The sequence below is a fragment of the Urocitellus parryii genome, chromosome 13 (assembly GCF_045843805.1).
Source record: "Urocitellus parryii isolate mUroPar1 chromosome 13, mUroPar1.hap1, whole genome shotgun sequence".
Classification (NCBI taxonomy): Eukaryota; Metazoa; Chordata; class Mammalia; order Rodentia; family Sciuridae; genus Urocitellus; species Urocitellus parryii.
The window spans coordinates 24,640,275-24,664,063 of record NC_135543.1 but is presented as its reverse complement, the minus strand read 5'-3'; the positions used below and the strand labels follow the sequence as shown (position 1 = coordinate 24,664,063).

At 42.4% G+C, this 23,789-nt stretch overlaps 1 protein-coding gene across 5 annotated transcripts in view; it reads right to left on the bottom strand.

Annotated features, from left to right (window-relative positions):
• Window positions 1–7,947: 7,947 nt before the first annotated feature.
• Window positions 7,948–23,789, bottom strand: part of Dym (dymeclin) — a 356,427-nt gene continuing 340,585 nt past the window's right edge. For all 5 annotated transcript variants that reach the window (XM_026393752.2, XM_026393749.2, XM_026393748.2 and 2 more), the window contains one exon: window positions 7,948–9,824. In XM_026393752.2, the coding sequence (XP_026249537.2) occupies window positions 9,675–9,824 (150 nt within the window). In that variant the 3' untranslated portion in view covers window positions 7,948–9,674. The remainder of the gene's footprint in view (window positions 9,825–23,789) is intronic.

The following is a 23,789-nucleotide window of genomic DNA, read 5'->3' as shown; positions in this document are numbered from 1 at the left end:
TCAATATTTATTAAAAAAATTAAACTGAGAAATTAAAAAATATTTAACCACTCAGTAAAATACAACAGTAAAGACATGATATGTTAATGCAAATAATGTATTTTTATAAAAACCCTTTAAAAGTATGAGAAGGGAGAGTGAAATAGTTTTGTGTTTTTGCAGATTTCTATAGTGTCTGGCTTAATAGAAGACAGCTGGATTCTCATGTCAGCTTCCCTACTGGATCTTGCTTATATCACACCAAGAAACTTCTGGAAAACTCCTCAAGAAAACTCTCTTGAGAAAATGAATTTGTAAAAAAGCAAATAACTACTGGTGATGATGATGATGAAGCCACAAGGACCCCTGGAGGTGGGTGTACTGGACAAAGGGGTGATCACCTCTAGGGGAGCCAGAGCAGGAGGTGCTGAGCTCTCATCACACTATTAAGAAATTTATTACTGGAATTTTTCATTAATATATCAGAGGTAACCGAAACCTCAAAGAATGATCAGGGGGACTACCGCACTGCCTTTTATTTATACATTCTGGCGTTGATAGTCATCTGGGGGCTTCCAGTTTTTAAATTCTGTCTCCTAGTGCACATTCGTGCATTTCTCTTGGGTGTCTTCCTAGCACGGGGATTGCTAGGTCTTAGCAACTTTTTGCTAAGGTCTTGTTGTCAACTACAGTAGTAGTGCCCAAGTTTCCCCAAGTACTTTTCATTTATATTCCTACATGCAATATATGGCATTTTTGTTGCTCTAAATCTTCACTCACACTGGATGTTTTGGAGAGGTTTGATTTTTTTAAAAAGGAATTTGTTCATTTTACTAAAAAAAAAAAAAAATCTAAAAGTAATTTCATTGAGGAATATTTGACATCAGAACTGCATGTAAAATGTACAATTTGATTCGTTTGACACTATGATCTAGATCATTTCATCTGGATTTAAAATGATCCAGTGTCCATACTGCTATGGTTTCAATGTCCCCTCCAAAGCGCACGTTGAAATATATTGCCATTGCATTGGGAGGCAGAGGGCCTGAGGAAGGGATAAAGTTTGGCCTCCAGATTCTTCACGCCCCCCCACCCCATGCTCTCCACCATGTTGTGAAGTAACAAGTTGGCCCTCAAAATCCTGATGTTGGACTTCCTAGCCTTCTGAATGGTGAGAAGTATTTTTATTTTCTTTATAAACCACTCAGCCTGTGGAATTCTGCTATACTAGCAGGAAATGGACAAATGCAATACTACTATATTTTTAATTTCTGCACGGTCCGAAGGAATCCAACCATTTCCTTTTCTGATACCGGGTATTCCTCTTCTCTCCCATGCTGTTTCTTCTTTGATCACGTTTGTTAGGGGGTTTTCAATCCTCAGTTCTTTTAAAGAAACAACTTTTAACTTTTCTGATTTTCTTTATTGTATATTTGTGTTCTCTTGCATCAATAATTTTGGCTTTTATCTTTATTTTTGGGTTTCATGTGCTGTGAGCGTGGGTGTTTTAAATTTTGAGATGGTTGCGTGGATAACTGATTTTCAACATTTTCTCTTTTCTAACACATGCATTTAACAATACATTTCTAAGCACCGTTTTAGTTGCCTCCCATAATTTGTTTTATCCATTATTTTTTGTTTCGGTACTAGGGATTAAACCCAGGGGCACTTTACCTCTGAGCTATGTTCCTAGCCTGTTTTGTTTTTTGACACAGGGTCCTGCTAAGCTGCCTGGGCTGGCCCTGAATCTGCAATTCTCCTGCTGTCTCTGGATTACAGGCACACACCACCCTATCTATTAGTTTTGATATGTACTTATTTTTGTTATCATTCAATTCAAAATATTTCAGATTTCCTTTGTGATTTCTTTACCAGATATAGAAATATAATCCTGAACATTTTAAAATAATCAATTTCCACTTTAATTGCGTTGTGGTCAGAGAATATATTTCTTTTTTATTTTTTTTTAAAGTTTATTGAGACTTTTATGGTCAGCATTTTGGAGCAAATGCCATTTGTGTTTGAAATGTATGCTACTGAATGAAGTGTTCTACATATATCCACTTGGCCAAGTTTGCTAATTGCATTGCTTAAATCTTCTATGACTTGATTTTTGTATGTTAGTTTTAAATTATCAAAATAGTCATGTTAAAATCTGACTCTCATTACATATTTGCTTTTTATTTCTATCATATTATTTCATTTATTTTCAAATTATATCATTAAGTGCATAACACTTAGTATTATTTCCTCTTCCTGTAATTGAATTGAACCTTTTACTTCTGAAAAAAGAAAAAAAAATTCTGTTTTTGGCCATGAAGTCTGCTTTCATATATTTATACCACTTTCTTTATAATTAACTGCTTGTTGTGTATATGGTTCTCCATATTTTTCTTTCATAATTTCTAAACACATGTTTTAAAGGAATCTCTTATAAATAACACAAAATCAAGCCCAACAATCCTTGTCAACATTTGAGCATTAGTTCATTTACATTTGATGCAATAATGGGTTTATCACAAATATTTTGCTTTGTATTTTTCCACCTTTTCTGCTTTTTCTTATTTCCTTTTTTATCTTTTGCATCTCTTAAATCTGGTCCCTGAATTGATTATTCCAATTCCCCTTACTGGGTTGAAAGTTTCACACTCTTCCTAACATCTCAACTATTACATTGTGCATACTTGACTTATCCAAGTCTGATATTAAGTGGGTTTTTACCTCCTTGGATGTTTCAAGGGTCTTAGAACACTCACACTCCACCTGAGTCTTCCCACCTACTTTTACTCTCATGCATTTTATTCCTACATATATTTAAATATCCATAAGACAAAATTATTGTTTTACGTAATGTTTACATCTTTCTCTTTTTTGTTGCTTTCAAATCATCACATCCCCCAATTTTTGTACTGTGTGCATTTTCTTCTTAGTCAAACCTTTCCTGAAGCTCTGTCTTCATGTTTGGGATCATTTACTTCTGCCTTTAAACCACCCTTTTAGTATTCCTTTAGGGTAGGTGTGCTGATGAATTAATTCTTCCAGCTGTTTCTCTAAAAATGTTTTTATTTCTCCTTCATTCCTGAAGGGTATGTCCCCTGACTAGAAATTTTTAGGTTGACAATCATTTTCTTCCAGCATTTCAAAAGGCAGATTTCACTGTCCGCACTGTTCCTCTGAAGCTGGCTGTCAGTCCAGATGTTGCTCCTTGATGGTTACATCTGCCCACCCTTTCCCAGCAGGCTGGATATTTTGTTTGATGATTTACTATGATGCATCTCAGTGTAAATTGTGTGTTTTTTTTTTTTTTTATCCCAGTTGGGGTTTATAGGAGGGCTTTTTCAATTCATGACTTGATAACTTTCTTGAGTTTTTAGAAAAGTTCTTAGCTGTTTATTTTAAAGATCCCATGCTCCTATACTTTTGAGATTCCAACTGTACTTTGATCAGAAATTCTCATGTACCCTTTTTGTATTTCACCCCTTAGTCTCTGTTTTCTGTCCTTGACTCTGCTTCACACCCCCCAATTTCTTTTACTGTGTGTATTCTCTTCTTAGACATGTCTAATCTGCTCTTAAATCCATCCAATGAACTACGTTTAAGTTCTTATTATAGTATTTCCAACTTAAAAAAATCTCCAATTCTCTGCTGAAATTCTTGGTAATATAGCTGTTTAAAATGCAGTGACTGGGCTGGGGATGTGGCTCAAGCGGTAGAGCGCTTGCCTGGCATGCGTGCGGCCCGGGTTCGATCCTCAGCACCACATACAAACAAAGATGTTGTGTCCGCTGGAAACTAAAAATAAATATTAAAAATTCTAATAAAAAATGCAGTGACTAACATATCTAGAGCCTTTCTGGATATTTGTGTCCCCCCTCTAATGGTTTATATTCAAGTGATTCATATTGTTTGGTCATCCATACTTGAACCTTCTGACTGTACTTTGGAGATGTAATTCAAGAACTTGGGGCCTGGGGTTATAGCTCAGTTGGCAGAGCACTTAGCTAGCATGTGTGAAGCACTCATTGGGTTCAATCCTCAGCACCACATAAAAATAAAACAAAGGTATTATGTTCATCTACTATAAAAATGTTAAAAAAAAGAACTTGGGTTATGTTCACTTTTTTAAAAAATTTATTTATGGTATCCATGACAGCAGAATGCATTTTGATTCATTGTATACAATTACAGCACAACTTTTTCAGTACTCGGGTTGTACACGATATAGTGTTGTACCATATGTGCAGTCATACGTGTACTTAGGGTAGTGATGTCCATCTTACTCCACCATCTTTCTCGCCCCCATGCCCCCTCTCTTCCCCATCCCTCCTCCCCCTTTGCCCAATCAGAGTTCTTCTACTTTTCCCATGCCCCCTCCCGCCATTATGGATCAGCATCCACTTATCAGAGAGAACATTCGGCCTTTGGTTTTTTGGGATTGGCTTACTTCCCTTAGCATGATATTCTCCAACTCCATCCATTTACCTGAAAATTGCCATAATTTTATTCTCTTTTAATGCTAAGTAATGGTCCATTGTGTATATATAGCTAAGTTTCTTTACCCATTCATCTATTGAAGGACATCTAGGTTCGTTCCTCCGTTATTGTGAATTGAGCTGCTATTAACATTGATGTGGCTGTGTTACTATAGTATGCTGTTTTTAAGTCCTTTGGGTATAGACCAAGGGGTGGGATAGCTGGGTCAAAACTTTCATTCCAAGTTTTCTAAGGAATCTCCATACTGATTTCCAGATTGGTTGTATCAATTTGCAGTCTCACTAGCAATGTATGAGTGTGCCTTTTCCCCCACATGCTTGACAACACTTATTGTTGTTTGTATTCTGCCATTCTGATGGATGTGAAATGAAATCTTATAGTTATCTGCATTTCTCTAAGTACTAGAGGTGTTGAACATTTCTTCATATATTTGTTGATCGATTGTGTATCTTCTTCTGAGAAGTGTCTGTTCAGCTCCTTAGCCCATTTATTAATTGGGTTGTTTGCTTTGTTGTTGTTAAGCTTTTTGAGTTCTTTATATATCCTGGAGATCAGTGCTCTGACATGCATGTGGCAAAAATTTGCTCCCCAAATGTAGGCTCTCTCTTCACCTCACTGATTGTTTCTTTTGCTGAGAAGAAGCCTTTTAGTTTGAATCCATTCCATTTATTGATTCTTGATTTTATTTCTTGTGTTCTAGGAGTCTTATTAAGGAACTGGGGCCTAATCTGACATCATGAAGATTCGGGCCTCCTTTTTCTTCTATTATGTGCAGGGTCTCTGGTCTAATCCCTAGGTCCTTGATCCACTTTTGTGCATGGTGAGAGACGGGTTTAGTTTCATTTTGCTGCATATGGGTTTTCAGTTTTCCCAGCAATATTTGTTGGGTTATGTTCACTTTCTTCAGAGAGAATTTACATGTGCTTTGGGAAGGTACCAGAGGTTACTCGTGATCTAGTTTCACTTTAATTTACATTCAGATCCTGAGGTGGTTTAAAAAAAGAAAAAAAAATGCATTGTTTGCTGTGGATGGTGAGCTTTAGTATCCAGGTTTATTCTAGACAAAGTAATAGAGGTAATCTAAACCCTCCAGCTGAGGAAAGCTTCAAAATCTGGTCAAAATTCAAACAAACAAACCAAAATAAAACCATACAAATTTGTTGGGAGGCATCCAGAAGGGTGGTGAAAGTTCACCTCTTTAGCTGTGTGGGGCTGTGTCATAGTTTTAACATTTGTCCTCTCCCAAACTGGTGTTTAACTGCCACTGTAACAGCATGAAGAGGTGGGCACTTTAAGAGGACAGTGGGCCCTAAAGGATCTGCCCTCTCAGGAAGGATTTTTGGAGTGGTCCCCCTCTCCCTGCCCTTTTGCATTGGGATAAAACAGCAAGAAGGCCCCACCAGATGCTGTCACCTTGATATTGGACCTCCCAGACTCCAAATTGTAATATATATATATATATATATATATTTTTTTTTTTAAACAAATCGCTCACTGTGTGCTACTCACACCACAGAACACACTAAGGCTGCTTTTCTTCTGGGCTTTGCTAGGCCCACAGTAGCTGACATTTGCCTTGTGAAATCAAGTGGTGGTTGGAGCATTGACCAAGTGGTGGGGTTGCTGATGAGTCTCCCTTGCTCTGCTTTGGGACCCTGACTACCCTAATGATTAAATTTTGTGCTTTAATAGAATTCTTTAAAAAAAGAAAAAAAAATGCATTGTTCACTGTGCATTGTGTGCTCAGTTTTTCCTACTGACAGAAAGCTTAGTTCATCAGAGAACAGAACCCTGACCTCCTTGACTCCAGGAGATCATGGATACTGGAGGAGCCCTGAATTTGTCTTTGGAAGGCCCAAGGATCAGTCCCTGATATCAAGTGGCAACTACTGAAATAGCAGGCAAAGTACCAAGAGGGAACCAAGAGACCTGCAGGGTTGACTTCATGAACGAGCCTGGGAAGCCTCAGCCAGAGCACCTGAGTCTAATTCATGGCCTGCCACACAGAGCAAGGAGCTCAGTTATGCAGGCTCCATACCTGGTGCAAACCCTGGCTCTTCTGAGTCTCAAGGATGGCATGGTGCCTAAATAATGATATATTAGGAGGGTACGGTGGCGCATGCGTCTATTCACAGCAGCTGGGAGGCTGAGGAGGGAAGATCACGAGTTCAAAGCCAGTTTCAGCAACTCAGTGAGACCCTGTCTCTAAATAAAATATAAAATAGGGCTGGGGATGTGGCTCAGTGGCCGAGTGCCTCTCCATTCATTTCCTGGCACCGCCCCCAAATCAAGAATGAAATATTAAGAAACTCAGCACCTAAGAGCCCACTTCCACTGAATGCCTCTTTTGGAGACATACCTTAATCTGTGCTAGTGAGAGGGGCGAACACTGTCTGAGGCTGCTCCTATGTTCTCTTCTCTTTACATCTTCCACTTTTCCATCTCTGCCTTTCCCTCCAGAGAGAAGTATGTGAGCAGTGTGCCTCCTATGCTGCCATTCCAGGGTCCTGTTTTCTTTACTTTCTGGTCTTTGCCCTCTTTGGTGTGCCCCGCTTAAGGTCCTGTTCAAGGTTGTTCCTCCACCCTATGACACCAGCCCCAAAAGGTGGTGGTGGGGACCAGAGTTAGAATTCTGATGCTTTGTGCAAAGTGCCTGAACTCTTGATAGAGAAGGTGGAATTGAAAGGGGGCACATTGTTTTAGAAATAAATACGTGGCAGAATCCTTTGTTGATACAATGACGAGATGCAAGAATGGCTTCATGCCTCAGATAAAGCCACCTTGTCTATTCTGTTAATTTCCATCTGAACTCTTGTGTTGCTGCATTTTACACATTTTTACTTTGGGGGAAATGAAAAGATTTCTAAGCAAATTAATACTCAAAATGAATTCAAGCAGGGCTGGGGATGTGGCTCAGTGGCAGAGCACTTGCCTAGCATGCTCAAGGTCCAGGTTCAATCCCAGCACAGGCAAAAAAAAAAAAAAAAAAAAAAAAAAAATCAAGCATAATTCAAGCATAGCACTTAAATTTATTGCCATGTGATAAATCTTTCACAAAAATAAGAAAAGAACTCTGGGTGGCTTTGCAAAGCTGAGGCAGTGATGTGGGTAGAGGCCTTGATGCTGGGGGCTCAGGTGGTGGAGGCTGCTGCCCCAGGGGAGCTAGGCCTCAGCACTTGTGCTGTGTAGCAGGCTGGAGAGGAGGAGAGGGAGGCACGTCTGAAGCCAGGGCTCAGGTGAACTCAGGGAGCCTAGAGGCCTGAGGAAGTGACCCTCAGTTTCTTGTCAAGGCTTCCGTGGCAGTTTCCTCTTATCAAGATGTCTGGGCTCTTGGGGACCACATTCCCCCCTGCTCCCCACCACATGGATTGACAGTCCTGTATCAGTCCTGTGTCATGGCTGTTCCATGGCACTGCCCAGCCTTCAGACTCAGAGGACAATTCTGTGGTCTTAACAGACATTAGCGGCTTCACATAACACTTAAAAACCTTTTTATTTTTTGATGCTGTTTGTTCAAAGGAAAAGAAAGCAAATTAGAATTGGAAACAAATTAAAGCTGTAAGTCATTTCCCACATAGGAAATAGGCATAATGCTACCTCAAATGACAACCAAGTCATTCCACCTTCAGGTCACCTGCACCCCAAAGCTGGACTGAGGAGAAGGTGTGAGCCACAGCACCAGCCAGAGATCCCACACAGACCACAGGATGGGAGTCCATGGCCATTTTTGGGGACAGAGGGGCCTGACAACACAAGTGCTGAGAGGGAGGCGGGCCCAGTCACGTGAAGCAGCTGAGTCCCTGCGAGGATCTCTGGGAGGGCCAGGAGCCAGCCCCTGGGATGCATTTGCTTCCTGTGCCCACCTCTCCAGACCCTTCGTCATCTGGCCTCAGGGGCTTCCACTTCACCCTGTCCAAATGAGGGTAAGGGAACGCTCCTAAGCCAAAAGCCAATAAAGACGGCCCGGCCCTGGCTTTTCACAGGTGGAAATCACACAGAGGTACACTGAAGTGCTGGCATGGTTTTAACCTTTACATCAGGTATGGTGTCGGAGGATGTGACAGACCAAAATGACTAGATTCCCAGTCCCAGGGGTGCGGAGACAGGCAGAGACACTGGTCCTGAAGAACTGCAGTGGTGACTGCCGGCTGAAGCAGCTGCCCAGCCTCATCTGGGTCATGCGCTTCCCATTAGGAAACCTGCAGATGCTTTTTCACATTCCTGACAGTGAAACTAGGCTCCTTGTCTCTACTGGGCAGGGACTGGCCAGGGACAGTGTGTGGCTTGAAAGGACAGTCCTATGGTCCTCATACCACGATTCTGCTCAACACAGCTCAGTGGCATGTTCCTCAGAGAAGCCCCTTCCTCTAGCTCAGGGGCCAAACCCACAGTTTTCATGGCCCCAAAGCATTTTTAAAGTATTAGAAACAAAGAGAAAATCATGTTTTTCATTTTCGCCTGGATTATAGCATTAATAAATGAGTCTCCTTTTGCTTTGACTAGCCTGGTTGAAGGAAAACAACTGCTTTCAAAATTAAGCTTTTCTTTTCCCGGTGATGAATACAGAGCAGATTCACTTAACCTGTGTGACGCTCTAGTTGAACTCCAGCTGTAGTTCAGAGGCCAACTCTCCCCAAAGGAGCCTTTTTCTTTCTTTGAGGGAAAGACAAAGAGCCTTGAAAGGCTAGTGCTGCACTGCCCAGGCCAGTGTTTAGGACACTGTGGACTGCTGAGAGGTGTGCACATGCGAGCGCGCGCGCGCGCACACACACACACACACACACACACACACACACACACACACACACACAGGCATGTGTGCCTACATGGCCAAAACAAAGTCTTAAATGTGCTAACAACAACAACAAAAAAAAATAGTGTGTACTGCTGTGTTTATTATGTGCCTAGGGCATCAGGATCCTGGGAAGCTCTAGATTTTTGGTTTAGAAATAAAACTGCATGTTGACTAGCAGGTTTTCATGTTTATTATTGTTGTGTGCCCCCAACCCCTTGCACTACAATCTAAGCTGAATGATCTATTGCCAACTGGCATCAATTCTCCAAATCTAAGTGTGCGAGGGAAACACGTTCGTGATCCTCTCTGATAGAAGACACACTGGGCATTCTGTCTGCCTCTGTTCCCCAGAAATAAAATAACTAGCAGGGCTGTTTGGCTGGGGTGGTGGGAGGTGCGTCCTGCCTCAGTCAGAATCCATTGTGAACAGCTGGACGTCCTGTGGGTTCCAGTACAGGCCCACTGCTGAGTTGTAGACCAGAGACCACACGTAGGGGATGAAAAACTCCTCGGGCTGCTCCTCTTCCACGTATTTGAATTTCAATTCTGGAAATTTCTGCAACAAAAACAAGATGATTTTTATCATCTCCCAGTTCCATGCACAGGCAAGAGCAGCAGGAGTTTGTAAGTGGTGTGGTGAATGGAGAATCCCCTCCCCTAGTCGGTCACAGGCTAGAAGCACCAGGCTTTTAAGACATTTGCTGTACCATGGATCCTCAGGAAATGTAAATAACTTGTGGCACGAGTGACCCCACAGTGAGTTCTGGTCAGTTAATGTCAGTCTGGCTGACAGTTTGCTGAGGAGGGACCCAAACAGTGCATATGACTAAGATGAGACTTATCACAGCTGAGCAAGAGCCCCTCCTTTGGGCTGGACAATGTTCAGGCAAACATCCTCTGGTGTATGAGGCTGGGACCTCATCTGCAGTGTTGAGTCATTCTGGAGATGAGGACCCTCCCTCACGAATCCTGGGCCTTGAACTAAAGAGGGAGACGCTGGCCACAGTACTGGAGTGGGCAGCTTTCCCCACAGCCTTAGCTTTGACGAGGGGAGCTCAAGGTCACTCTTCAAAGCCTTGCAGGTGCCCTGGGCCTGCACTCCTCAGTCCTGTCCCACAGGGGAGAAGGTGAGCCGCTTAGCAGCCTACAGTGGCACTTACATTATAGCAGGATTTGGGCTGTAAAAATTTTCTAATTTGGGGGCTGGGGTTGTGGCTCAGCGGTAGAGAGCTGGCCTAATGCGTGCGAGGTGCTGCATTTGATCCTCAGCACCACATAAAAATAAATAAGTAAAATAAAGGTATTGTGTCCAACTACGACTAAAAAATATTAAAAATTTTTTTTTCCTAATTTTATTCCTGACCTATATATGTAATCCAGCTTGGACACAGAATGATTCTCCTAGCAGCCTGAGGAGCAGCTGGGACCTACTAAAGCCTTTGGTGCCAGGGCAGCTGTCAGGAGAGACTGCAGTTTGGCGATCCCAGTCACAAGTGGGTGGGAGATGAGGGGCAAGCCCAAGGTCCTAGGAGGTGGGGGTGGTGGTGGAAGGCTGAGGAGGAGCGCTGAGAAAGCAAAACCACACATCACAGCCACGACCCCATTACATAGAAGGCCTGGCCCATGAGATTTTCATGCTTTGTTAGTGGCTGCATGCCCACAGATAGTGGCCAGACACTTGAAAAAGTGACAAATGAACGAGTCACTGAAAGGAGGCAGATCTGAAGAACTGCTTGTCTCTGTCTCAGAGTTTGGTGCAACCAGGAGGCAACAGGCCCTGAGTCAGGTTTATAGCTGTAAGTGATGTGGAGAAGATGGTCAATCCTACTATGTACTTGACATTAGGACCGTGACCCAGAGGTTCACAATCTTCCCATTATGTAGTACATTCAGCAACAGCCGAGGAGGAGCTGGGGTTGTGGCAGCTCGCCCTCTGAGCTATATGGGGCTGGAGGATATGGTGGCTGCAGTTGACCAGAGATGACACAGAGCCTTGTGCTTGAAGTTCATAGAGAAAACCTAGTAGAGAGCTCAGGGAAGTGACATTTGACTGGAGCCACCTATGTGACATGCCTGGCACATCCTGTTTCACTAGTGGCCACCTTATTAAAAAGAAAGTGGGACCTTACAGGCCATTGCCTTACTGTGTTCACAGCACTTAGCACAATGGGTGCTTATTTCCCATTAGTTTACTTGTGGACTGCGTTTCCCCCAGGAGAATGCAGGTTCTAGGAAGATGGCCACCACACGAGCACCTGCCATACTAATGACATGAAGTGTTTGCTGAACTGAATGAATGAATGACTTCACATTTGCACATGACAAGTATGATTAACCCTGATGCAGAGAAAGGAAAAGTGAGGCTCAACCAGGGTAAGCAACATGCCGGAGGCCACAGCCAGAAGTGGTGGAGGCAGAGGTAAAGGAAAGTCACACCTTCCACCTGCAGCGTCCCAGTCACCAGGGACCCATGTGCTCTTGTTGAGAACATGGACAGGTTTCCAAGTTTTCCAACAAATGATGAGGAGCTTTAATGTCCCCCCCATCAATAGTACTTAACCTTTGTGCACAAGTGTGAGTGCCCACATTGTCAAACAAAGGGACTGCTCTGTTGGAGCCCCAGGCTCTGGAGGCCCGGGCTCTGCCCTGACAGCTACCGCTAGGCTGGGCAATTTGGGGCAAGTCATAACATTTTGCTAGAATGCCATTTTCTTACCGTGTGTAAAGTGAAGGCCTCTGAGCTTCTTCCAGTTCTGACAGGGTGTGGCTTTATGAGATGACCCCAGTAAGGTCTAAACATTTCTTATCCCCTGTCTGCCTCTGGGCTCTGCTGGGCTGGTCCCGAGAAAAGCCTGAATGGGTGGGGCCTAGGCTCAGCTGAGGTCAAGCAACCCTGAGGTCCAGTGGTTGCTGATTTCTGCTTAGACAGCTTTCACAGCAGGGAGTGAGTGTTCCTGAGCTGTCCTAGGTATAGACTATAGATGGCTTGAAAGGTCAAGGCTCTCAACTGCTTAAAACAGCATGAAGTTGCTGTTGAGAAGCTCTGTGGCCTAGAGAGCTTACAGGTAAGCAGGCTGGGCTCCAAGCCTCAGCCCCCAGAGATGGGATCTTCGGAGCATCTGGTATATTATTGACATATGTCAATACTGTTCTGCTAGTTAAGGTCTGACGCTTTCCACAGAAAGGTTCCCAAATTGCTCTCTTCCACATGTGTGCCACTGGTAGAAAATCGCTTGGACACCTAGACAGCTCATGCTTACATCCCTGAGTCCACAGCGCCAGCTCTCTATGTCTCAGAGTAAACAACTGAGCTCTGAGCTAGTATTTCTTGGGTTGTTTGCTTGAAACTTTTTACTAGCACTTGAACAGTTCAGAAAGGAGAATCACGCACAAAAGCAAGAAAAACAAGGGCCTGTTCACTGCGTACGCTAAGCTAACACCTGAAAACACAAGGCAAAGAGCTTCCTCTACTGAAATGAATTGTTTACAAGACCAGTGTCCTGGGAGCACTCTGCAAGGGTGAAAAGTCGGCATAAATCGTAAGAGTTTCCACAGTGCCTTTCAGCCAACCTGATGAATGTGACGAGGCTGCTGATAGGCTGGGTCCAAGCTGCATTTAATTGAACCCCTTCCCCAAATGGCCTGTCAGTCTTGCAGCTGCAGGGAGACTGAAACAGACAGCCTTCAACCATGTGCTTCTCTGAGATGTCTTAGAAGTCTGAAGGCCAAGGAAAAGAAAGACAAAAGGTTTTATTTAGCACTAAGAACACCGGGGACACATTTGTTGGGACCCAGTCCAAGAAATGTCATGTCTGAAAGTCAAATCAGCAACCCAGAAAAAGTCGACTTTCCTTTTTGTTTCTTTGCAAGCCTGGGGAGAACAATAATGCCATCCTGTGGGGCTGAGGAGGCCCAGCTTCCTTACTCCACAGTGCCTTTGTCTCTGATCCACCAGCAATACACTCGATAGTGCAGACCCTGGGTGAGGGCCATGTGGGGACTGTTAGGCCCTCCCTGCTCTGACATGCATCCAGTGCTTCTCTCCCAATCTTCCCTCCTGTACTTCTCAGGACCCCTGTGGACTCTAGGGCTGCAGGGTGCTGCTCTGGGAAGGCAGAGGAGGTGCGAGGGCAGGAGGGGCCTTGGTTTGCCAGTTAAGGCAAGAGCTAGTGCTAGAACTGGCCAGCACAAGGCAGGATGCTGGTAATGTCAGTCCAGGCTAACCTGGGAGAGCCCTTGGCATCCATTCCTCTCTGAGGTCCTTATCCTGTGACTCAGCCCAACAAGGAGAGAAAACCCATCTCTGAAGCTTGGAGTTTGGTCTTGATCCAAAGCTACTTACAACAATCCTGTTGTTTTGATTTTTGGAGCCAGAGGTAATGTTAGACTCTCAGTGTGGCCGGAACGTTTTTATCAGCTCCAGTGAATCAACCTACCACAGTGGGACATCCGGACGCCCAGTTCAGACAAAGCAGAGGTCTGATTCAGTGGCGGAGACTTGGATCTAACAAGTAGACCAAGAGTCGCACAGCCCGACTCTGCTGTCAGTTATGCGATCTGATGAAAACCCACAGGAAGTTCAGTGAGCAGATGTAGGGCACAACTGTCATAATTATATTACCACAAAAGTTCAGTGGAGATTTCCAGCTTCCACGTAAAGGTTATTCAGATAGCATCAGAAACTCTAGCGAGCACCTGGCATGGCTCCAAGGAAGCTTAATACAATTTTAAATCAAACAACTACACAGCACATTAAAAAACTTAAGCCTGGATTAAGCCTCTGAACAGACAAGTGGACGGGTGACCACTGGCAATGAGGTGGCCTGGGATCTGCTGGCAGCTGGTGTGCCCTGATGGATGGGCCAAGCCACTGTCCACAGCACAGGCAGGGTTTGTGGTGGATGGTCCTGTCAGTCCTCTCCACAGATTACTGTCATGTGACTTTGGTCCTTCCTTCAACTAAAAGTAGGTGAGCGTCATGATACAGTGGTACTGCATTTGGGGCTACAGAGGAAGGAAAGGAGTGACACTCTGCTCCAATGGTGTCATTTAGATTTAGGAAGAGGAACAGGAACAAGCAGGAAGGGTGTCTTGAGATGGGGAAAGGGGGTGGACTCCCAGGTAGCTCTGGCTAACATGGGGCCAGGTTTGGATAGCAAACTGGGGGAAAGAATGAACTGAACAATCAGGAAACATCTATGACATCCACTCAGTGGAATTACTGGTTGAGCAAGACTATAGGGAAGATTCTGCCACGTGCAACAGAACAAGTTACAGTGTATCAAATACTGTAAGCCCTGGCAAAAAGAAGAGTGGGTTGGTCAATGAATAACAGCACTGAACGTGTAGTATTCTACTTTATATGAATTTATTTATTTATTCTCTTGACGGGGTCTAGTTTTGCCTAGGCTGGCCTTGAATAATCCTCCTGCCTCAGCCTCCTAAGCAGCATACCACCATATCTGGCTATGAATTCTTTAAAAAAGAGTCCAGAAGTAAATTCAAAATATAGAAAATCATGAAGGGCCACTTCTTGGAAGTTATAAATTAAGAAAGACAAAGATAAAATTAAAAAGCCCATAATGTGAGCTCTCAGAAGATGAACAAGACACTTCTTCTTTTTTTTTTACTTTATTTATTTATTTATTTATCTACTTATTTATTTATTTATTTATTTATCATTGGTCGTTCAAAATATTACATAGTTCTTATTCCAGGAATGCAGCACTGGCGGTGCACAGGGCCCATGGGGGCTCTCTGGAAGCGTGCTGCCATCAGGAGGACAACCATGAGGTAGCAGACACCACCCTGAAAGCCCAGGCCACCTGGAGTTCAAGCAGCAATTTCACCATTTCTGAGTATCTATAAGTGACACTAATGGCTTCCATATTGGGGAAAAAAAGACTCCTCTACAAAGTAGGAAAGGTACAGGATAAGGTCAAAGCCCATCCAGATGACAAGGTCTCTAAAAGCTTGCCATCATTTGACCAACCAGAATTTGAAGCCCGTGAGAGTCCGAAGCCTGAGCATGTGCCCCTGCTGGGCCTTTCCTTACCAGGTGAGGGGCCGTGGGAAGGAGAGCTTTTCTGTCTTTAGTTTTCAATGTCTTTTTTCTGGGGGCTGATGAGCAGCCTGGAGCAGAAGGAAGGACAGTCCCTTCTGCTGCAGGCGGCATCTGGAAGGGGACCTTACGGTGCAGGGAACCTTGTGAGCATGAGGCTAATGGCTCTCCCTGGACTAGCTGTTAGTGTGGTGTGCCAGCAATTGGAAGTTGCATTTGTGGGGTACAGGGAAGGTGGCCTTGGGGACTGGTGTGAAAAGTGTGCTCATCTGCTAATATGAGTAGAGAGCAGGTTGAGGATATTTATAATTAAAAAGTCATTAGCTTTGCTGTGTCAACTCCTCGTCACTGTCCTTGGGCCAACTCCAATTCAGGAGGCTGGAAGGCAGAATGTTTTGATCCTGAGGTAGGAGGGGTACAAAAGTAGAGTTTATTGTAGAACTTATTTTGCTGAAAGTTGGCCCAGAGTAGAGCCAGGAATGTCTGAAACTATTTGTCCTTCTATGGTGGGCTCACTGTCACAAGGAGGACCCAGATGCCTGGCCAAGAGCAAGTTCTCAGGAAAACAATGCATTTCTATGAGATGAAATTCTACCTAGAATATGAGCTCCATGAGGGCAGGGATCCCACCCGCCCACAACAAGGCTCCCCTAATACTCAGAATACTGCCAAAGGCTTAACAGACATTTGCTGAGCAAATGAATTAGCAAACAACAAATAAAGGGGTAGAGGGCTGGGAATGTGGCTCAGGCGGTAGCGTGCTCGACTGGCATGCGTGCGGCCCGGGTTCGATCCTCAGCACCACATACCAACAAAGATGTTGTGTCCGCCGAGAACTAAAAAATAATAAATATTAAAAATTCTCTCTCTCTCTCTCTCCTCTCTCACTCTCTCTTTAAAACAAAACAAAACAAAACAAAACAAAACAAAAAACAAATAAAGGGGTAGAAATTATCTGTGGACAAAGTTAGAATTACATATAAAATAAAATGTTGGGAAAATTTGGCCCTGTATACTAAGTGAAATTAATGAAATAACTGGTAAAAATTATTTGGGATCAATATTTATCAACTATACATTATAGTTATTTAGGCAATATTTAGCCCATGGTACTCTAAGAACTAAGCGAGCTGTGCTATTTAGAATTTGGGGGACAACAGTCTAACAGGTTCATTTACTTCTCAAATTGCCTGCTATCCTACCATTGTGAAAGTCTCACCTAGGAAAATCCAGCTCACAGATAATGAACCAATAATGCTAACAGAGAGGGTCATCTGTCATATTTCATATATGTTATGAAACTTCATATGAAATTATGAAAAGGAAATGAACTCCTAACAAGCTCATGAGTTATAGAGAGTTATGGGCTAGACTGATGCATAAAACATAAGCTGAGAAGTTCCATTTTTATTAGTCCTCCCTTACCTTTGACTCTTGTCAAGGTTTTAGTAATGTTAAAAAAAAAAGCAAGCATATGACCTCAAAATGAGAGTTACACCTAACTACTATGTTTGTGATAATCTTTCTTTACGGTAAAAATTTTTCCAAGACTAATTTATGAACCAGGGTGGTAGAAGATGAGGAGTTCACGGAAGATTCTGAATCTTGTTTAGAGTTGTTGTTTGCCATATTTGAGATACTTTTGCTGGGATTACATGTGTAAAGACATATAGAAGACGGGGGGACAAGAGCAGAGACAGAAGGTCTGCCCACTGACTTGCCCAGACGATGTGTCACTAAGTAAAGGAGTCTGGGTGATTTTATCAGGTGGGGACATAGACTTTGCCACAGGATGTCCAAAAGATATCTGGAAAGAATTCCAATCAAGACAGATATGGAGATAAGAAATGGTTAATTTCTCAGGAGCTATCTTCTTGGATCACTCCTAGGATTTAAACTGTAAACACACTTGACAGTTTTTTGTCTCCAATGGTATCTCACCCACACTATTAGAAAATCATGCCTTGATTGTTCTGAGAAGAGGTAAAAACTAGGCTCTGGTAATCAACATTCCTTTGCATCCTTGACAGAAGAGGTTTTTTTTTTTTTTTTTTTCCCCTTTCTTTTTGCTTTTGGAAAGAATAACCTACTCAGGCTGGGTTTAGGCCCTGGGTTCAATCCTCAGCACCGCCAAAAAAAAAAAAAAAAAAAAAAAAAAAGAACACCCTTCTCTTGGTGGTATGTGGAAATCCTGTGGTTGCTAAGCCAGTGATGCTTCTCCAATCTATGTGGAGAAAATCATACTTAAATCCCATGACTCTTTGTTTTGTTCTGTTTTTTTGATGTGCTGGGTATCAAACCTGGGCCTAAAGCATGCTAGGCCAGCATTCTGGCACCGAACTTTACCCCTAAATCCACCATTCTAAAGAATATTTTTAGAGTGAAGAGGAGGAAGTTCAGTCTGTATCTCCCATGGCCATATTTCCCAGAGATCCAAGCATGATCCGTGATGTACTGAGCCAGTCCTGTGGCTTCCCTTCCCAGCGAGACAATCTTGGCTCCGCGGTTATCCCAAAATGTATCATCAACAAATTTGAAAACACATAATGTGATCTGTTTACTTTTTCATAGCCATAGGGACTAACAAAGAGAATTAGGAAATCTAGAAGTCAGTATCTGGGCCTTGGCTAGGCCCACTCCATGACACAGAAAGGTGGAGAAACATGCCTGGGGCCCAGAACACAGTGAAAGTGAGCAGCAAGAAAACATGGGAAAGGTGGCTCTAAATGGTGCAGGACAATCCAGTTGGTTCAAATTTTGCTAGGAGCTTCCTAGTTCCACTAGTTTACAAACAATTATTTTTTATGTCACTATTGTATCTTCAAAGATGCTGGTGATAATGCAAATCAGAATCTGAACGAGGTGCTAAGAGTTCTTCCACAGAGTAACAACACTACTTTCCATATTGAAGTCCTGAAGAGCCTGCACGGATCCTGCCATGGTTCATCTCCTGTAAAGCTCCATATCAATGATCATAGCAGCACAATTCACAATAGCTAGACTGTGGAACCAACCTAGATGCCCTTCAATAGATGAATGGATAAAAAAAATGTGGCATTTATACACAACGGAGTATTACGCAGCACTAAAAAATGACAAAATCATGGAATTTGCAGGGAAATGGATGGCATTAGAGCAGATTATGCTAAGTGAAGCTAGCCAATCCTTAAAAAACAGATGCCAAATTTCTTCTTTGATATAAGGAGAGCAACTAGGAACAGAGCAGGGAGGAAGAGCATGAGGAAAAGATTAACATTAAACAGAGACGAGTGGTGGGAGGGAGAGAAGGGAAATTGTATGGAAATGGAAGGAGACCCTCATTGTTACACAAAATTAAATATAAGAGGATGTGAGGGGAAAGGGGAAAAAAATACAAGGGAGAGAATTGAACAACAGCAGATGGGGTAGAGAGGGAAGATGGGAGGGGAGGGGAGGGGGGATAGTAGGGGATAGGAAAGGTAGCAGAATACAACAGTCACTAATATGGCATTATGTAAAAATGTGGATGTGTAACTGATGTGATTCTGCAATTTGTATTTGGGATAAAAATGGGAGTTCATAACCCACTTGAATCAAATGTATGAAAGATGATATGTAATGAGCTTTGTAATGTTTTGAACAACCAATTAAAAAAAAAAAAAAGCTCCATGCCACCTTGCAAACTGCTCCAAGTGCAGGGGCTGAATAGGCAGAATGTTAACCAGAGGGCAGCACAGTGCTCTGGATAAATTATCTGAATTCCCTTTCTTAGACAAAGGTCTCTCTGCAGTTAGAATGGAAAGGCAAAGACCATGCTGAGCTGCAGACTGGCAAGGCTGGGCTCATAAAGGTTTCCCTCCAGAGTTCTAAGAAACGTCCTGGGAAGGCTCATAGCAAATGAATGAACAGCACTGGGAGGTTGACTACAATGTAACAGCGGGGCCTGGTGCCAGCCAGTGATGGCTTTGGGCTGGTAAGGTCACAGGAACCCTGATGCTTGGCTTGGGAAAGTGAGTGATGGGGATGGAGGGAGAGGGTCGAAGGGCACTTTGGTGTTTCCCAAGTCATGCCTGTCTCTTCAACTGTCACCCATCACTCCTACCTTCCTGAAATAGAGGCAGGACCATTCAGATAGCCCAGAGACTGGAGAGCCACAGAACATGCTCAGGGTCCTTCTTTATTCTGGCACTGCCATAGAGCAATTAAACAGCCAGCTAAAGAGAGCACGTTTTTATTGTCAATATTGTGACAGAAAAGAAAAATAATACTTCAAATTCTCTGCTTTCCAAAACCAGTGCAGAGACAGGATAATAAACAAGGGCAGACAATGAGTATAAATCAGACATGATCCAGATCATGATCAGCCTGCCTGCCCCTGAGGAAAATACTCACAGAAAGCTAACAAATGTGAAAGTACTAATATTTATAAGCTGAAGGTTGACTCTTTCACTTACAAGTCTGCTCTTTGCCATTCAGGAATCTGCTTTTACCCTTTCCTGGACGAGAAAACTACTCAGTATGTGAGCAGTTCAAAAAATTGGCCACCATATCCAAACTGGAGTCTTGAACTAGTCTCGGGGGACATTAGAAACTCAACTGCATAGGTACAAAGCCATGCAATTTGAATTTTTCTCTATTTTTTAATGAAGATAACATTTTCATATTTTATAACATTGTGAACAAGCAACAACATGGCAAACAGTTTATAAAGGAAAATTATGTTGCTAGGTGGCAAAGGGATGACACTGGCTGAGACTAGGACACCAGGGGAGATGAATAGGCCGCTGCTGGAGCCCTGGCCCTTCATGACCGCTCAAGTCCTGGTCATCAGGGCCGCAGAGGAGCACACTTGGACTTGAGTGCATGTCGGCCAGAAGCAGCCAGGTGAGGAAGATGGAGGTGTGTTTGATCTGTGTGCTGCAGATATGGAGTCCAGCTACGATCCCAGCTATCAACTCAGGACTCTGGCAGGAAGACACCCTGTCTTGTGCCATTCGTAGTCGGAAATCTGAAGCTGTGCCAGATTTCTGTTCTGCTTTACTTCCCCAGGTGAGACAGATTGGAGGTGGCAGGAAGCAGCAAGTTGACACTTAATGCTCTCTAAGGCAGCTATCATAGTTACCAATTATTTGAAATTTAAATAGATGACATAAGAAAGCATAAACTTTTATGACCATTATGTACCCCTGCCATCTAGAATGATAGCATAGAGGAAAATTCAGGATGTCTGAATTGTAGAGCTGGCCCTGACACTGACCAACTTAGACCGATAATGTCACCTCTTTGACACTGAATTACCTCATCTGTAAACCATCATGGATGACCAGGTGTGCTCTGACCAGCGGCCAAAGACTGGTCCTGCTGGTGAAATGATTCCCATGGGGCTGCAGGTCCGACATTGGCCAGGTGGGGCTACTGGCTGGACTCAGTGCTGCATGTGGCCTTGTCCAAATGATGCCATCGAAGGGCCCTAAGAAAACTCATCTCCTTCCCGTGGCAGAGGTCATAGCCAAAGGAACACTGAAAAGCAGAGAGCCTCTTCTCTTCTGTCTTTTGGTCTCTAACACTATTTTTTCAAATCAAGATTCCAGAAAGCAATAAAACATCTGAAGGTGATGTATTTAAATACAGTCATTTCCAAAACATGACAGTGGTCTCAGAGTAAGTAAATGCATTTAATAGAGTAGGCTTTAATTATTCCAAATTTACTTCTTCCAATAAAGAAAGAGGCATTGCTTTTCTCTTGCTTTCTGGGATCAAGCACGGATAATTTGGTTTGTTAGACACTGCAAGCATGAACATAAACAATATTGGAATTTACCTTGAAAATATTCCCAAAACATTTTAAAGGATCTTTTGAAGGGAAATTTTTTTTTTGGGGGGGTACTAAGGATTGAACTCAGGGGCACTCGACCACTGAGCCACATCCCCAGCCCTATTTTGTATTTTATTTAGAGATAGGGTCTCACTGAGTTGCTTAGCACCTCACTGTTGTTGAGGATGGCTTTGAACTCATGATCCTTCTGCCTCAGGCTCTCGAGCTACAGGGATTACAGGCGTGTACCACTGAGCCTGGCTTTGAAGGATTAAATAGTCAACATACTATATCTTAATATTTGGTTATAAGAAGCAATAGATATTCTTTTATATTTGGATTTATTTAGAGAAGAGAATACAAAACTGTTTATTTTTGTAAAACAAACAAAAACAAACAAACAAACAAAAAAAACCTCCCATGTTTTTGGATAGGCAGAATTAATATTTTCAAAATGGCCATACTATGAAAAGTGCTATATAGATTTAATGCAATTCCTATTAAAATTCTGATGATATTCTTCACTGGAAAAAACAGTTCTGAAATTCATTCGGAAAAATAAGAGACCCAGAATAGCAAGCCTTAACAAGAAAAGTGAAGCAGAAGGCATTGTAATACTAGACCTCAAATTATACTACAGAACTATAATAACAAAAACAGCATGGTACTGGAACCACAACAGGCATAAAGACCAGTGAAATAGGATAGAAGACACAGAGACAAACCCACTTAAGTACAAATAACTGATACCAGACAAAGGTACCAAAAACATAATTGGAGAAAAGGTAGCCCTTTTAAAAAAACAATGCTGGGAAAACTGGGAATCTATATGTAGAAGAATGAAATTTAATCCCCATCACTTAACCTGCACAAAAGTCAACTCAAAGTGGACCAAAGCCCTAGGAATTAGACCAGAAACCCTGAAATTGCTAGAAGAAAACATAGACCAAATACTCCAACATGTCAGCACAGGAACCAACTTCCTTAACAAGACTCCGAAAGCACAAGCAATAAAACAAATAAACAAACAAACAAAAACCAATAAGTGGGATGACATCAAATTAAAAAGCTCTACATAGCAAAGGAAATAATTAAGAGTGTGAAGAAAGAGCATAAAGAATGGGAGATCTTTGCCACCTGCTCCTCAGGGCATATCCAGAATATACAAAGAGCTAAAAAATCAAAAACAAAATAACCCAATCAATAAATGGACGAAGAGTTACTTCTCAAAAGAAGAAACACAAATGGTCTTGACAAATGAAAAAATGTTCAACATTTCTAGCAATTAGGGAAATAACAAATCAAAACTACATTGATATTTCATCTCATTACAGTTAGAATGGCGATTATCAAGAATACAAATAGGGGCTGGGGCTATAGCTCAGTGGCAGAGCGCTTGCCTCATACATGTGAGGCACTGGGTTCAATCCTCAGCACCACATAAAAAAATAATAAACAAAATAATAAAGATTAAAAAAATACAAATAATAATAAATGTTAGAGAAGGATATGGGGGAAAAGGTACACTCATACACTGTTGGTAGGACTGCAAATCAGTGCAACCACTCTGGAAAGCAGCATGGAGATTCCACAAAAAAACCAGGAATGGAACCACCATATGACCATATCCATATCCAGTCATCCCACTCCTCAGGATATATATCGAAAAGATTTAAAAATCATCATACTGCAGTGACACAGCTACATCAATGTTTATAGCAGCACAATTCACAATAGCCAAGCTATGGAACCAACTTAAGTGCCCTTCAACATATGAATGGATAAAGAAAATGTGGTAATGTATATACAATGGAATATTATTCAGACATTATGGCATTTGCTGGTAAATAGATGGAACTGAAGACTATCAGGCTAAGTGAAATAAGCCAGTCCCGAAAGCCAAAGGTCAAATGATATGCAGACGCGAATCCAAAACTGGGGGAAAGGGGTGGGGGTAAAAAAATAAGAGAGAGAAAGGAAATAAAAAAGGGAGAGGGAATTTCAACAAAATAGAGGAAAGATCAGTGTAGTAGACAAAGAGGTTTGAGGAGAAGGAAGAAGGTACAGGAAAAGGAAAGAATAGTGGAATAAATCTGATAAAACTTTCATATGTGCATGCACAGATATGGCCCAGTGAGTCCCAGTACAGGTGTATCTATAGGACACTCATTAAAAAAATAAAAAGTCAACTGTGTATCTGACATTATATATAGCTAAAAAGAATAAAATAAAATTTTGGTCCAAATAAGAAAACGAGGTGAAAACTATAAATCTCCCCTATGTAGGAGCTGGAAGTATAGCTCAGTGGTAGAATACTTCCCTAGCATGCTCAAGGCCCTGGGTTCAATCCCTAGCATTGGGGATGGGGTGGGGTGGGGGAAAGAAATGAAAGAGAACTAATGTATACTCACTATCTAAAGCATGACAACATAAATTCCTGGGACTTTTAAAATGTTGCTTTATTTTCAAAAGAAGCAGATTTAGTAACAGAAAATGTTGTGCTTTTTCAAAAAATTAATTAATTTGTTCTAATTTGTTGTACATGACAGCAGACTGCATTTCAGTTCATAGTACACAAATGGAGCATAATTATTTCTCTGGTTGTACACAAAGTAAAGTTACACCATTCATGTTTTCATACATTTACCTAGGGTAATGATATCCAT